Raw genomic sequence first — 15725 nt, forward strand, 5'->3', positions numbered from 1 at the left:
AAATGCTCACACGTATAATACACAAATTCAAACCTGAGTATTGGTACATGGGTAATATCTGACCTTGTATGTAACTCTATACTTTTTATTTGTTTTTCAAATATAGTGTTAAGTGACTTCAAAAATAATATTTGTGAGCTATCAGTAGTGATCCCATCTAGACTTGGGCTGTCGTTCCTTGGAGACATTGAAATGCTGCTTCAGTGTCTTTCTTTTGTATTTAATATTGACAGGTCAAATGTCTTTAGGAATTCACGCATTTCTTCTAGATCCATTTCTTTTAGCTTTTTGAACAAGTATGTTATTCCTTAATGACAGTTTGTGTTTCATAGAAGTCTTTTTTAACAACTCCTTCTCACCTGTATTTTATTAGTTTTTACTAACACTTTTTAGTTCCCTTGTCCAGTCTTTGGTCAGTTTTTTTTCAATGAATAGAGTGATGGATTTCATGTAATGTTTTATATTCTGTTTTTTTTTTTTTTCTTTTCTATTGGTTATTTCTCACAACCTAATGCACTGTGTTTAGCCTCTTCATTCAGGAGAAAATCGAATTCAATTTCTTTATTATTCATTTTGTTTCACACTTATATTTAAGGTCATGATTTTTATCAACAAAACTTTTCTTCAAAGAAGAAATTTGTAGGATTTTGAAAATTCCCATCTTGGTTATAACAATGACCCAAAATTCATTCAATTGAAATTTGCTTAATAAACGATTGTTTCCACAGACTTTCATTTCTTTTCTAGTTTATTCATAATTTTCTTCCACTACTTCTTAAGAATAACATGATCATTTTTTATTTTTTCTGAATCAGCTGAATTCATTTAGCTTGCCAGTGATGGCACTCTCTGAGCCCATTTAGAGAATGCTGCATTAAGTGGGAGGGGATGGGAACTTTTAAAAGTTAAGTTCAAAAAGTTAAGTCCTTGGTACAATATTTACTCAAATACAAGCAGCCACATATTTGTTCCCGTAGGTGGGCAAGCAAGCAGTTCAATCAATTTTTAACATCATTTGTTTTAGATGATGCTGGCTTTGCAACCCATACTGTGATCTTTTCTAGAATAATTTCTATGCAATCTGAAATTTTTTCACTTTTACATTCTCTAAGTAACAGTCTGTGCATACCATTGAAACCCTATTCATCTATGAAATAATCCACTTCTTGAGGGATTTTTCCTCCAAAGTTTGGGACAATATATGTTCTTTTAGCTGGTCATTTATTCACCATAATTAATTCTAGGTTTCTGGATGTCATTGTCAGTAAAGTGTGTTTCTTGGGCAGAAGGGATACTTCAATCTGACTTTGAACCCATTCTTGACTCTATGTTTTAAGTGGTGACTTGAGGCTATTTAATATTATTTAGTATTATTGTGAAAGCACTTTTTATTCAATATGATTTTGCTGGTGGGAATAGTATTGAACTATATTAGTATTAATATTGGCCTTACTTTGTTTCCTGTGTTGCTTATGGGGGATTCCTTCTGGGACATGGTGTGTTCATCAATTATGTTTTACAATTGTATTCCAACTTCTGTTCCCATGAATAAGTGTCTTTCTCCTTGTGTGTATCCTTTTTGTTGCCATAAATTCTGAAGTGATGGCTGGCTTGCCATGAATTGGTTCATTTCTTCAAATGAACTTCTTTCTCCATCAGTTTTAAGAGATACATTTTCTGCAAGTCAATTTTAGTTAATATGTTCACTTTCAGGATGATGTATTATTTCATGCTGTTTTTGTTTTGACAAGGGATCTGATATTATTACAATTTTCCTGTCTTTGTAATGAGTTGGTAGTTTTCCCTTACAGGATTAAGTATTGATTTTTTTTTTATGCTTAGTATTTTTCTGATGTTGCCTTAGGCTTATATGTAGAGCTTTCTGTATACTTATTTCAACTTTCTAAATGACCCTTTTGTGACTGTACATCTGTGTATTTCTGCATTTTCACATATTTTCTAATTTATTCTTATTGAATAAATTTTCTCACCTTAATTTTGATTTCATCTCCCTCTTTTACTCCATAGATTTTTTGTTTTTGTTTATTTGAATGTTTCTCAATGTTGGAAATTGTATTCATGCATATTACATATTCCTTACGTATCTGTGTGTGATTGTCTCAGCCCTATTCTCCATATTGAAATGTTGTATTCTTTTTTCCATTGCCTGGAGAACTCAACTCTTAGAAGACATCAGAGCGTGTTTAATATAGAGAAACACTACAGATGTGAAGAATGTGATGGGCCCTTTACTTCGATGTCAAGTTTCAAATTACATCAGGGAAGTCATACTGGAGGGAAACCCCACAAATGTGAAGAATGTGGCAAGTCCTTTAGTGAATTGTCAACTCTTAGAAGACATCAGCGAATACATACTGGAAAGAAACCCTACAGATGTGAAGAATGTGGCAAATCCTTTAATCGAATGTCACATCTTAGAATACATCAGCGGATACATACTGGAGAGAAACCCTACAGATGTGAAGAATGTGGCAAGTCCTTTAGTGAATTGTCAACTCTTAGAAGACATCAGCGAATACATACTGGAGAGAAACCCTACAGATGTGAAGAATGTGGCAAGTCCTTTAGTGAAATGTCACAACTTAGAAGACATCAACGAATACATACTGGAGAGAAACCCTACAAATGTGAAGAATGTGACAAGTCCTTTATTCAAATATCACATCTTAGAAGACATCAGCAAATGCATACAGGAGAGAAACCCTACAGATGTAAAGAATGTGGGAAGTCTTTTAGTGAAATGTCAAGTCTTAGAGCACATCATCAAATACATACTAGACAGAAACCCTACAGGTGTGAAGAATGTGGCAAGTCCTTTAGTGAAATGTCAAAACTTAGAAGACATCAACGAATACATACTGGAGAGAAACCCTACAAATGTGATGAATGTGGAAAGTCCTTTATTCAAATGTCACATCTTAGAAGACATCAGCAAATACATACTGGAGAGAAATCCTTCAGATGTAAAGAATATGGGAAATCTTTTAGTGACATGTCAATTCTTAGAGTACATCAGCAAATGCATACATCAGAGAAACCCTACAGATGTGAAGAATGTGGCAAGTCTTTTAGTGACATGTCAATTCTTAGAGTACATCAGCGAATGCATACATCAGAGAAACCCTACAGATGTGAAGAATGTGGCAAGGCTTTTAATCGAATGTCAAGACTTAGAAGACATCAGGCAATTCATAATGGAGAGAAACCCTACAGATGTGAAGAATGTGGCAAGTCCTTTAGTCAAATGTCACATCTTAGAAGTCATCAGCAAATACATACTGGAGAGAAACCTTACAGATGTGAAGAATGTGGCAAGTCCTTTAGTCGAATGTCACATCTTAGGAGACATCAGCAAATACATACTGGAGAAAAACCCTACAGATGTGAAGAATGTGACAAGTCCTTTACAGTGAGCTCAACTTATAAGACACATAAGAGAATTCAGATTGGAGAGAATCCCTACAAATGTGAAGAATGTAAGAAGTCCTTTAAAAATATATCTCATGTTAGAGCACATCATGTAATTCATACTTGAGAGAAACCCTACAAATGTAAAGCATGTGACAAGTCCTTTAATTGTATGTCAGATTGAATGTTTCATCAGATAATTCATACTGGAAAGTAACGATTCTGATAAGATGAATGTGACAAACTGAGAGCTCTGCACATAGAAGACATCAGAGAATTCATACTGGAGAGAAACCTCACAAATCAAAAGGTTTTGAGAAGTTCATTGTATTTCAACTCCTAGAGAACATCAATGAAGTTACAATAAAGGGCGACAGTGCAACATAAGGAATGTGGCAATTCTTTTAATCATATGTCAAATAGTAGCATTTATCAAAAACTCATACTAAAGAGATAGTTTACAATTGCTCAGAATGTGGTACTTCCTTTACCTTGGACTCAATCCTTAGAATAAAAAGTAGAATCTGAACTAAAGATATCTCTAAAAGTCTTGAAAATATTGAAACATATTTATATATTACAAAACATCAATGTACAGAAGGAAAACTTAGAATTAAGTACAAAATTTCAAAATCTCCAATCAAAATTTATTTTTCATTCATGTATGTGAGAAACTAGCAACATAAAAAATGTGAGAAAGCATTCACTTTCCCATACAGTCATGTTGAATATCACAGAATCCTTACTTATAGAAAACCTACAGATAAAATCATGTCAGCTACCATTTACAAATGGCTCCCATCCTAGGAAACATCAGAGATTTCATAGTGAACAGGAGCCTCACAAATTTCAAAGATTAATACCCCATTATTTACTGTCAAGAAATACACAGTGTTAATAAAGCACCTAAGTATCAATGAATTGCCACATATTCTCTAAATAGCATGTGAATATGTGAAAATGTTTGCACATATATACAAGTTAGACAATCCTAAAGTGTATGAAGTAGCAGTATCTTAATTTGCATATGAAAAGGGAAAATATATATCCAAATATCTTTTTAAGTGGAAATTCCATAATAAAAAGGCCAGGACACATTATACTCACTGTAATATGATAGGCTAGAGTATTATAGAAAATACTTAAAAAATTTATGTCAATTACTTCTATATTTTCATCAAATTGTATATGGTATTTTGATAGAGGTAACTGGTTTAGTTAGAAACATTTGAAACCATAGGGTAATTTTACCTTAAACTAAATTTATATTTTCACTCGGCATGGTGGCTCATGGCCGTAATCCCAGGACTCGGGAGGCAGAGCCAGACAGATCTCTGTGAGTTCAATGCCAGGCTGGTGTACATTGTGAGTTTATGGTCACCTGGGACTGCAGGAAGACCCTGTCTCAACAACAACAACAACAAAAAACTCCAAATTCATATTTTCTATTTTATAATGGATATTATGAAAATTTATGGCAATTTTTGACACAGAGTAAAGGGATATATTTTCCTTCAAAGCATTAGCAATGCTTCATTAGTTCCAATTGTTCCTTGAAGAATTCATGGACAAGGAAAATAGGTCACAGTAGATTTTTTTTTTTATGAGTGGGAATACATTTTAGTGTGATGTATGTTTGGCATATTTCTACCATACAAAAAGAAAAGGAGGATCCTGAATATCATAAAGCAATCACTCCCAATGACTCACAGGTGAGAATAATCTGTAAAGTATACTTAGTGCTGAATAGCACAATAGAAAGAATGGTTAGATGTTTTCAATATTACTTGATGTGGTTAAAACAATAAACCAGAGAAAAATGAAAACTTATCTTACAAGATTTGTGATTTTAACATTTTACTATCCTATTACATTTTAGCCTAGGTCTTTGAAAATGGCAGATAATGATAAAAGTTGAAGACACTGATGCCTAAATTCCCAGCACTCAAGAGGCAGAGGCCGGTGGATCTCTGTGAGTTCAAGGTCAGCCTGATATACATAGTGAGTTCCAGGCCAGCTAGGGCTACAGGGAGACAGTGTATGCCAAGTCACAAGAGTATTGATGGAAAGAAAATAAAAGGTACTATGTAAGATATTATTATAAATTATTATAGTTGCACAAAAATGTAAATACACAAAAATGTATATTGATATATGTGTAGATAGAATCATATCTACAGGAAAATTAGTTGTGTTCCCAGTATTGTAGGTTTTTGAAGATGGTACACTATTTGTTAGTTTAATATGAAAGTAAATTCAGTCTGTCTTGCTTTCTAGGGATTATGTGATAATATGTTTCAATAGTAGCTACTTGAGAACTGATGAATCCATACATTATCAAGCATCATTAATATTAGTTCCAGTGTGAATTAATAATGCCTCATGCAAAATTCATGAATGACATGAAAACATTGATTTGCTTCATTTATTTAGTGCACTAAGAATGCACGTCAGTGTAAAGTAGCAGTGCTGGGCTTCAGGCCTCTGCTAATTCAAAACAGTCATTCCTGAATATTTGAAATGAACTATATTTTGATTAATAAAATGAATATATGCACATCCACAGAATTACTAATATTTTATTAAACTAAAATCTTAAATATTTTTGAACGTTATTAATAAAATTTTGTGTAGAAGTAAATTGAATAGAGATAATAATCATAAAACATAATTATTTACATGTTCATCCATGGCTATATAAAATTTTAGTGTTGCTGTTTGAAATTGGTGTGTAATGACATCCAAGTTGTCTATTAATTTAAAGAAATCCTGTTTCTTTGGATCTTTTAAATACATTTTGAATAAAATGCATTGAAATCATTTTGAAACTGTTTTAAACCTGCCTTTAAGTTGATTTTTTAATAAATCCAGCATGTGTTTAATGATGTCCTATGGAAATTCGTTGAAAAATATTATCTCCCTTCCAAATAAAAACTCACATATTTTTTTCAGCAGATGATAAGCGAAAGCTAATACAGGATAATCTTTCAAAATTGGGTAAGTCAATCGATTGGTTTTTCTCTGGGTTCTGTTCCATGAGGACTTATTCTCAAATAATTTACATATTCAATTTATTAGAGATTAAATGATGTTTTAGAGACATTATGATTAATATAATGGAGATTACCTGGCTTTGTCATTTTAGTCCTAATTTATGAATATTGATGTATTTAAAAATTGAGACTCTTTTTCTTTGCATCTACCCCCACCTCTTTTTGGGACAACTGAACACATGGATTTGGATTTTCCTTTACATTGAAAGAAAGGTGTAAACATGTGAGACTCTGGGTAAAGTTTAAGACTAAGTCAACGTAATGAAGTGCTTACATGTATGTGCACCTTCTATAATATGTAATGAAACAGATGACTACAGATAGAAATTCACAATCATTATGTGTGAGTGAAAGTCTTCTCTTGCAACACAATACCTGAAATATGAAGTAAAGTGATGAGGCTTTTTTAAGAATCATTGTTACAAAGTTTTGATACATATTTATTTGTTTCTATTGGTATGGCCTACAGAGAAAGAATATGTAGGAGTCTGGCAACCCTGTGGCGGGCAGACAATTCTCATCCTGAAGGAAGGAGACAGCAGTAGGAACAAAGATTGAGATAGAGATAGAGAAGGTCTTTCTGAGGGCTGAGGCAAAATATGTGCTTCCATGCTGTACATCAGTGGCCTTCTCTCTTCCAATCACGGCTGAATGGAGGAACAGCTATGAAGTCATGGTCATGATCCAAACATCTTTCCATAAATATTTTTCTGAATCCTGATGTCCAGAGCCCAAAAATTCAACACCTGAGACTCTGGGAGTTGATTTTGTAGCCATAATAAAATGTTCATGACTTACTAACAAAACAGTGGAAATCATGAAAGATTAGTTATGTGCTCTGCTCTACATGGAACACTATCTCAAATGTTCCATACCTCACACTCTGATTTTAGGTAGTGTTAGATGCCTAAGAGGCCCTAAGTGATTCAGCAGAGTACTTAAAAGTTCATGTCTCAATGTTTCTGAATCTCCCTATGTAAATTTATGTGACTTACTTGTATATTATACATGTGAGAAATTGTGCATATTTTACATTAGAAAATTGTGTTTTCCATGACAGTATTGGTGATTTTAAATGATTTCATGTAGCACAACAGTGCTTAGGATTGAACTTGAAAATACAAACTACTCTATACAGAACATATTAATGTAAACATTCTTTAAAAGACATGCTCAGTATGCTTATAAGTGAAAAAAAATCAAAATTTTCCTTAGTTTTCCTTTTTAAGGGATATCATGAAAATGTTGGGTTTTTATATGGCAATGCATTTGAATAATGATCTTTTCAATTCCCACCTCTCCATGGGTTTTCTTTCTTCCTTTTCACCCCTAGCTCCACAGGCATCAGGCCACTATTCTTTCTCTGCATTTATTTGTTTAGGTTTACAGCTATTTATAATCGCAGTTGCTCTTGAGTTCCTTGGAGTGTCCACTCACATTTTATGAATTCCACAATCTGAACATGTCCCTGACCTATCTTAAATCAGATTCAATGTTCCAGTCAATTAAGGAAGTTAGAGCCTTAGAAAAATGCCAATATATAACACCTGGTCACAGCGCTTTTCCTAAACACACATTGTATTAAACTCTGGGGACTGTATTTACATTGAGAGGATATAATAGGAATTGAAATCTCGTTAATATGCAGTTGTCCTGGAAAATATAGGGAATGTCCTGGGAAGGGGGAATGTGATACAGATAAAAGTGGTGTTTCGAGACTGTCTTCAGTTCCTGAAACGGAGAAATGAAACTCTGAGAGTGAAACTCAGGTATCACTAGGCAGTACTACTGAGCAGACCCAGGTGGAAGACTTAGGTTGTATTTTCCTGTTACTATTAGTCAGAAGACAAGATTCTTGTTTGAGGAGTACATATGGTCATAGCACTAGAGGTCATGTTACCAGAATACATATCGAGATTTTTTTTAAAAAAAGAAAAGGCTCTGAGGGACTGTCTTCACAAAATCAACCAAGCCTGTGCTGTGATCTCACACAAAAATGTAGTCCTATGAGCTGAACACAATGCATGCCTGAGTTAGGTTTTGATGTGCTATAGATAGTAAAACCCACAGTCACAGGGAGCGCTCTCCCTTCTGCTACTCCCAGGGACACATGCCCACAGCTCACAAGAGTTCTCTAACTTACGATTATCCCACTGGCCATCTGAGCATTGTCATTCTGGCTTTATAGCAGAACTTGAGGAGGTGCTCAAGGAACAGTTGGTCCCAGACAAATGTTTGACTAAATGTCCCACCCAGATTTTAATTTAAAAGTCTTGATCATGTCAATACATAGAAATTTAACAACCCTTACTAACCCTTTACTGAGACCTCAGGTATTCCAAATATATATATTTAGTTACAGTAACTGACACACATCTAAGATCAGATTTTGCTCTCCAGTTCAATATTGTTGATACAGAAATATAACATGTATCTCATGTGTAGATAGTGAGTTTTATTCTGATAGAAACAGGTATGATACAACATCAAGGTATTTGTGTGTCTGTGCTGTATTGACTAAGTAGCTAGGAGCACTGAGGTTGCTAGAATCATTTTTCAACCATGGTATAATTTCATTTTCTCCTTCCAGGGATTATTGCATTTATTTTCATATTGTCTGTGTGTAAAAAATCAGGGTTTGAAGAAATTTTAGTTGAATTGCTTTTACTAACACAAAATGTTGTGAGTAGCATATTTTATCCATGAACATCACTGTGCTTTCCTGTTTGCAACCATCACACACACTTGTCCTACATCTTACAAAATAGTGTCATTGTTACCTCTTTGTGCTCTGGAAATATATATATATATATAATGCATGTATATAAAATACGTATATATATATTTTGTATTTATATATGTATGTAGGAAGCAGGCGTGGTCGAGCCGGCCAAGATGGTGCCCTGGCTGGCTGCCAGGCCTCGTGCCCCTCACTTGTTTACTCCAACCTGCGCAAGCACAATAAGCCCGATCATGTGCTGCCTGCTTGATCAGAGACATCATCGAGTATGATCCTGCTACGTGGCCCAATAAGCTGCCACTCTGCCTGCCCGCTACGTGTGTGTGTGCCCTGATTGGTCCTGGCTGGGGGGAGGGCTGTTGGGAACGCTATATGAAGAGCTGAAGTGGGTAGTAAAGAGAGAGAGAGTGAGAAGAAGCCTGAACCTCACCTTGGTGTCTGTGTCGTCTTTCCTCGGCTCTGCTGGACGGAGTCGCGGTTTGCGGCATATGTATATATTTAACATACAATATATGCATTTATTTAAACAGAATATCTTCCAAAGTGTGAACATGAATTGATTTTAGAGCATTTAATATTGATATAATTTAATTTTTCATTTTTTCTTATATGATATGAGAAAATAGAAATGTGTAAGTATTGAATAAATTTTATATAGATGTACAAAAATGAGATTTGCCCAGGTAAACCAAACAAATGCGAATAGCTTATCTTGTACAACAGGTTGATTGATAAAAAGAAACTGGTTGATAACTGGAGCTAAAATTGCAGAAAAAGAGAGACTTCCAGAAGCCCAAGGAGTGAACACAGTTCTCCGCTCTCCACTTCAGACTCCACTGATCCATCACCGTCAGTTCTGGTTCCCAGGCCACTGCGGAAAAGGATGCAGCTCAGGAGGGAAAATGGTGACAGCAGCATGTCAGATGGAAGTTTGGCCAATGCCCTGGCGCTAAAGGAAGAGAATGGAAACCAGGAGGCAGGGCGGCCTTCAGGCCCTATACCTATACCGTGGAGTGATTGGGAAGTCGGGGTCTTTCTGCAGGAGTAGGAAATTGTTGAGTGTGAAGTCGCTCACCCAGGTACTGCTACAGTACAGTGACCACAGTTCAAGCCTGGTGGGCTTGGGGACCCCAATGGATATAGATTAAGACACCGGAGATGCAGAGGTTTAGATGCTAGTGCATGTTTATTGTGAATCAAACAGAGCTTATATAGGAACCAGATCAGGAGTAACCAAGAAGTAACCAAGGAATCACTAAGGATACATCACTAACAGAAAGTAACCAGGTAATAACCAAGGACACAGTACGTTACTACATTACCTCACCAGCTGAAACTCACATGAAGTTTATAGTATCCAAGATTCAGCTATGATTGCTCTTAGCAACTACTATAATTCACTAATGTTACATAGAAACCAAGCTATCGGTGCTGAGAGACCTCTGTGCCTATAAACTGAAACAGGACTCTAGTTATTTTTCTAAGATTGCCAATTAATCAGGGGAAGCATAGCCTGTCAACTCTGACCACAGATGCAGCAAGCAGGGAAGCTCTTATAGTGGCAGTCTTCTTTCTTCAGTCTTCTTTCTAAAATGCCTAAGTCAGGGCAAGCTGCCACAGTCTAGTAAAGCTCCCGACAAGGTACCATCTACAAGAAAGTTAAGCCATTTCCAAATGTCTCCATTGGGGAGGTATGACTAAGATGTTGAAAGGATGTCTCCACCTGCTGCAGAGCTTACTAGATCTGTACTGGATCATTTGTATTGAGAGGCAAAGGAGTAAACCCATGTTTTCTCCATATGGAGAGGCCCTGCACAGGATCCTGGGCTACAGTCATGGAATCAGCTACTTTCGAGGTCCACTCAGTGATGGCACTGGTGCTCTATCTCCCATGTACCCTGAGTCTCCAGAGTTCCTGCAATATCCTGGGTACCACCCAATTCCTGTGTACTCCATGGTGCAGGATCCTCTGGCATTCTAATGGCAGCTATGGAACATGACCACTCCATGGGTAGCTGCACACCTGCTTCCTGCCATGGTCCCAGAAGCCCCCAGCTACCAGCAGCCATACTCAGCCTCTTGTAACCAACCAGATCCTCAATGAGGGCCCTTTCTGGAACAGAATTGTGCAATTTTGTAACTAGTCATTCGTTGATCCACTTACTATGAGAATTAAGTATGGAATTAAGAAAAAAAATATTCCAGAAAAAGACCAATGGGTTCAGAGTCTGTTGAAGCTCATATAACAGTAGACTCTACACTGGGTTATGCTTAGAGTCCTAGAGACTGGAAAGTACTCGATACTGTCACCAGTAAATTCCATGGATACCAAGTCCACTGATATGTGTCAAGGACACTTATTTGTTCCATTCCCACATGGCTGAGGGGGTAATGACACTCCCTCAACTTCTCTTAAAAACGACTAGGAACATTCTTGATTTGGGGTCCCTCCACACTTACTCATATCCCATAAAGCTGCAATTACTGATAACAGGATATTAGGGAGTAGTTTTTTTTTTAACAGAATTTAGGTTATTTGGCCAAAAATATTCATACCATATCCATGCATTTTTAGGACATGAAATTATTTTGATATTATTTTTTGTCTTGTGGAAAATTGATATTATAAAGAAAATATGAGGTTTTCTTTTGGTAACATTTACTCAGAAATTACAAATAAGAATAGAAGAAGAAAGATGCTGGGCATGTTGTCAAGACTGGAAAGGAGAGACCCACACTGGAGAACATTTGGGGAACACAAGTTACACTTTGTATATGTTTCATAAATAGTAATAATGTAGGGCATGGTGTCAGGTGTGATGGTAGTAGGGTGGTGTCTACATGGGGATGGGAATCTAAATATAATCAAAACACATTGTTTGACATTCTGAAATAATAAACACATCAAAGAAACAAATTCCAGGGCTGTAAAGATGGCTCAGTGGTTAAGACCACTGGCTGCTCTTGCAGAGGACTGAGGTTCATTTCCCAGCACCCATATAGTGACTACAACCATCTGTAACTCCAGTTGCAGGGGATCTGATGCCATCCACTAACTTTCATGGGCATTGCATGACATGAGTGTACCCTCCTTCATGAAGGCAATAAACTTATACACACAAAAAATTAGTGAATATATAAATATTTATAAAAGTCTGAAGGAGGAGTTTCCAGACATGCTGGCACACGCCTTCAGTCCCAGCACTTGACAGACAGAGGCAAGTGGATCTCTGTGAGTTCAACAACAGCCTGGTCTACATAGTGAGTTCAGAACAGCTGGGGCTATAGGGAGACCCTGTCTCAAAAAAATAAAAAGACCAAAAAAAAAAAAAAAAATCAGGCGAAACAAGAAAGATGTACTCTCCATCATAAATAAATGCAGGTGAACAGTATAAACATCATAATCTCAGTTAAATGTCAAGCACACTATTGGGTAGGTGTGGGGGGTTACTTCCCCTTCCAGTAAATATACTTGACAAAATTTAACCTTTTATTATTTTGGCTTCAGTAGTCCCTGTTGATAGTAAAATCACTGAGCACTCAAGTTACACCTACAAAATAGTACAGTGTGTTTTAAAATTATTATTTAATATTTTATTATTTTTATTTTATGTGTATGCACGTATTACCTGCATATATGTCAGTTCACCCTTGTCATGCAATGCCCACAGAGGTCAAAAGAGGGCATCAGATGCCCTAGAACTGGAGTTACAGACAGTTGCTAGTTGCCATGTGGATCCTGGGATTCAAACCCGGGTCTTCTGTGAGAACAGCCAGTGTTAACTGTTGAACTATCTCTCTCTAGCCCCTACAGTGTGTGTGTGTGTGTGTGTGTGTGTGTGTGTATTTACTCCCCAAACTTGTCCTTTATTGATCTAGTTGAACTTTACAACACTGTCATAAAACAACTATAAACAGAGCCTTTGGATAAAGAGATGGGTGGGGGAGGAAATTTAAATATATTCGCCAGGGTGAAACATGCCGAAGATATAATGACAAAGACAGGAAATTATATGATGATGGTGTCTGATTTACCTAGTACCCGGTCTTCATATTTGGCCACAAAAATACTATAAACATCAATTTAAAGTCCAGTGAACGACCTGACTCTGACTTACACATGAGACATAGTATACCCTTCACACTTGTATGATTAACTTCACTGACTGTGTCAGATTATCTCTGGAGAGCTCCAATAACAGGATAAACTCACTGTCTACACTTCAGTAATAATGGTTGGAAATGCACTCTCCTGATTTGCTCTGTGAATTTAAAAACACTAAAGAATTAACAGCACAGGTCATGGAGGGACCAAAATTCCTTAATATTCACAGTGACTTTTCCCACAAAAGCTTCAAATATAACTCTAATAAAAAAATAGAGTTCTCAAGGTAAATTTTAAGCATAATTTACAGAAGCAAATTCAAAGGGAAGCGTCTCTAACCACACTAATCCTAGAAAATACACATAACAGGCGTTGCCTCTTTTTCTACCTTGATATTAAAATACAGTGGCCACAGTGATCAGCTGCAATGCCACCAGGAGTCACCTAAGCAAATGGGACAACCCAAAGAGATTGAAGTATCTCTTTATTCAGGAATATTAACATCTTCAGATTCAAATTAAGGAGAAAGGAAAAGGGTTCATGTAACTGTCTGTTTCCCATATAACTCTGAGAGCGTCTGACCACCCCCCCCCACGCCGCCCCGGAGATTTCAGAAAGTAACTTCAGAGCCAGTGTGGCCCTTTACAGGATGATGACCCTGAATCTGAGGAGAGGTGAACTTGCTCCCACAAAGTCCTACTGCCCCTTTAACAAGTAGATGAGTCCATGTGGAGAGAGTCAAGATGCTTCTGTCATTGGTATAGGAAGGATCCAATGCACTCCAAGATCGGCTGATGTAGGTGGGACTTCCTGTAACTCCTTCCAGCATTCTTCCAACAGATGTGCATAGCTTCTCGCTTTCTGGTAAGGAGCATATGGAGTTCAAGCACTTGAGATTTGGATGTGCTTCAGTAAGCTGTGCCTTTTCAGTACTTGTAGGATGGAGCTGTTGGCCAAATACCTTCTTCACAACATCAAGAACCAAATAACAACCATAAGGATATGGCAAACCAATCCAACCCACTTGACAAGTGCTGAATAAATACAAAGTACATATTCTGGGAGCCCCCAAGAGGGCAGAGAATCCCACTATAAAAGAAATAAAACATAAAATAAAATATAATAGATCCCCAGGTAACAAGATGGTTGATCAATTCCAGAAATGAGTTTCCGAAGCCATCTTCACTGTGACTGGAATAACAATGACTGTGAAGAATAAAATACCAAACATCCAGTTTTCAAACATCTGGCCATTTCTGAGCAGAGATATATCTTTCCCCATTAGAAAATTTCTTTATGTTTCCTTGGAATTAATTGTTTTGTAATTCCATAGCAATTTTAGGACAGTTTTTTTCTACCTCTGTGATGAACAGAAACAGCTTGGGAATTTTGGTTGGCACTGCATTGAATCTGTAGATTGCTTTTGGTAAGATGGCCATTTTCACAATATTATTTCTACCAATCCATGAGTACAGAAGCTTCGTCCATCTCCTAGTGCTTTTTCTCTCTCTTTAAAAATTAAAAAATTTTCATTGTAGTGATCGTTAATGTCTTTGATTAGGTCGATTCCTAGATATTTTCTGTTTTGAGGCCATTGTGAATGGGAGCGTTTCCCTGAATGCTTTTTCTGATTGTTTGTTATTGATATATAGAAATCTGTTATTTTTTTGACAGTTGAATTTGTATCCTTTTTAATGGAAGTATTAATAATTTCTAGCACTTTTCTGGTGGAATTTTTGTGATCTCTCACATAGGATATCATATCATCTGCTAGGAGTGATGATCGGATCTCTTCGTTTCCAATTAGTGCTCCTTTCCACCTCTTGTCTGAAGCTCTAGTAAGACTTTCAAGCACTTTATTTATTTATTTATTGTATTTGTTGAGGTTTGTTTTAATGTTAATTTATGTGATTTATTACAATTATTGACTTACATGTTTTGAACATCCCTGTATCTTTGGAATAATGCCAACTTCATCATGGTCAATACGATGGATGATCTTTGTGATGTGATGTGCTGTGGTGTGGAGTGGTGTGTGTGTGTGTGTGTGTGTGTGTGTGTGTGTGTGTGGTTTGAAAGTACTTTGTTGATAATTTTTGCATCTATGTTGATTAAAGGTTTTAGGACTATAATTTTCCTTTTTTGTTAGAGTAATGCTGTCTTCATAGAAGAACCTTGGGAGTTCCTCCCTGTTTCCACATTTTTGAGTAATTTAGGAAGTATCAGTTGTAATCATTGAATGTCTGGTAGAAGTCTGTGTGAATCCATCTGCGCTGTGCTTGTTTTATTTGGGAGGTTTTGCATGTCTGTTTCAATTTCCTTATTTGTTATGAGTCTTTTTATGCTATTTATCTCTTCTTGGTTTAACTTTGGTGGTTTCCATGAATTTATAAATTCA

At 36.3% G+C, this 15725-nt stretch overlaps 1 protein-coding gene across 1 annotated transcript in view; it reads left to right on the forward strand.

Annotated features, from left to right (window-relative positions):
* The window catches only part of LOC108490654 (zinc finger protein 724-like), a 17774-nt gene extending 11355 nt beyond the window's left edge, over positions 1-6419 (forward strand). The window contains exon 6 of the mRNA XM_029561866.1: positions 2174-6419. Within this exon, the coding sequence (XP_029417726.1) occupies positions 2174-3556 (1383 nt within the window). The 3' untranslated portion in view covers positions 3557-6419. The remainder of the gene's footprint in view (positions 1-2173) is intronic.
* Positions 6420-15725: the final 9306 nt, after the last annotated feature.

Source organism: Nannospalax galili, unplaced genomic scaffold (assembly GCF_000622305.1).
Source record: "Nannospalax galili isolate Female #2095 unplaced genomic scaffold, S.galili_v1.0 scaffold2314, whole genome shotgun sequence".
Classification (NCBI taxonomy): domain Eukaryota; kingdom Metazoa; phylum Chordata; class Mammalia; order Rodentia; family Spalacidae; genus Nannospalax; species Nannospalax galili.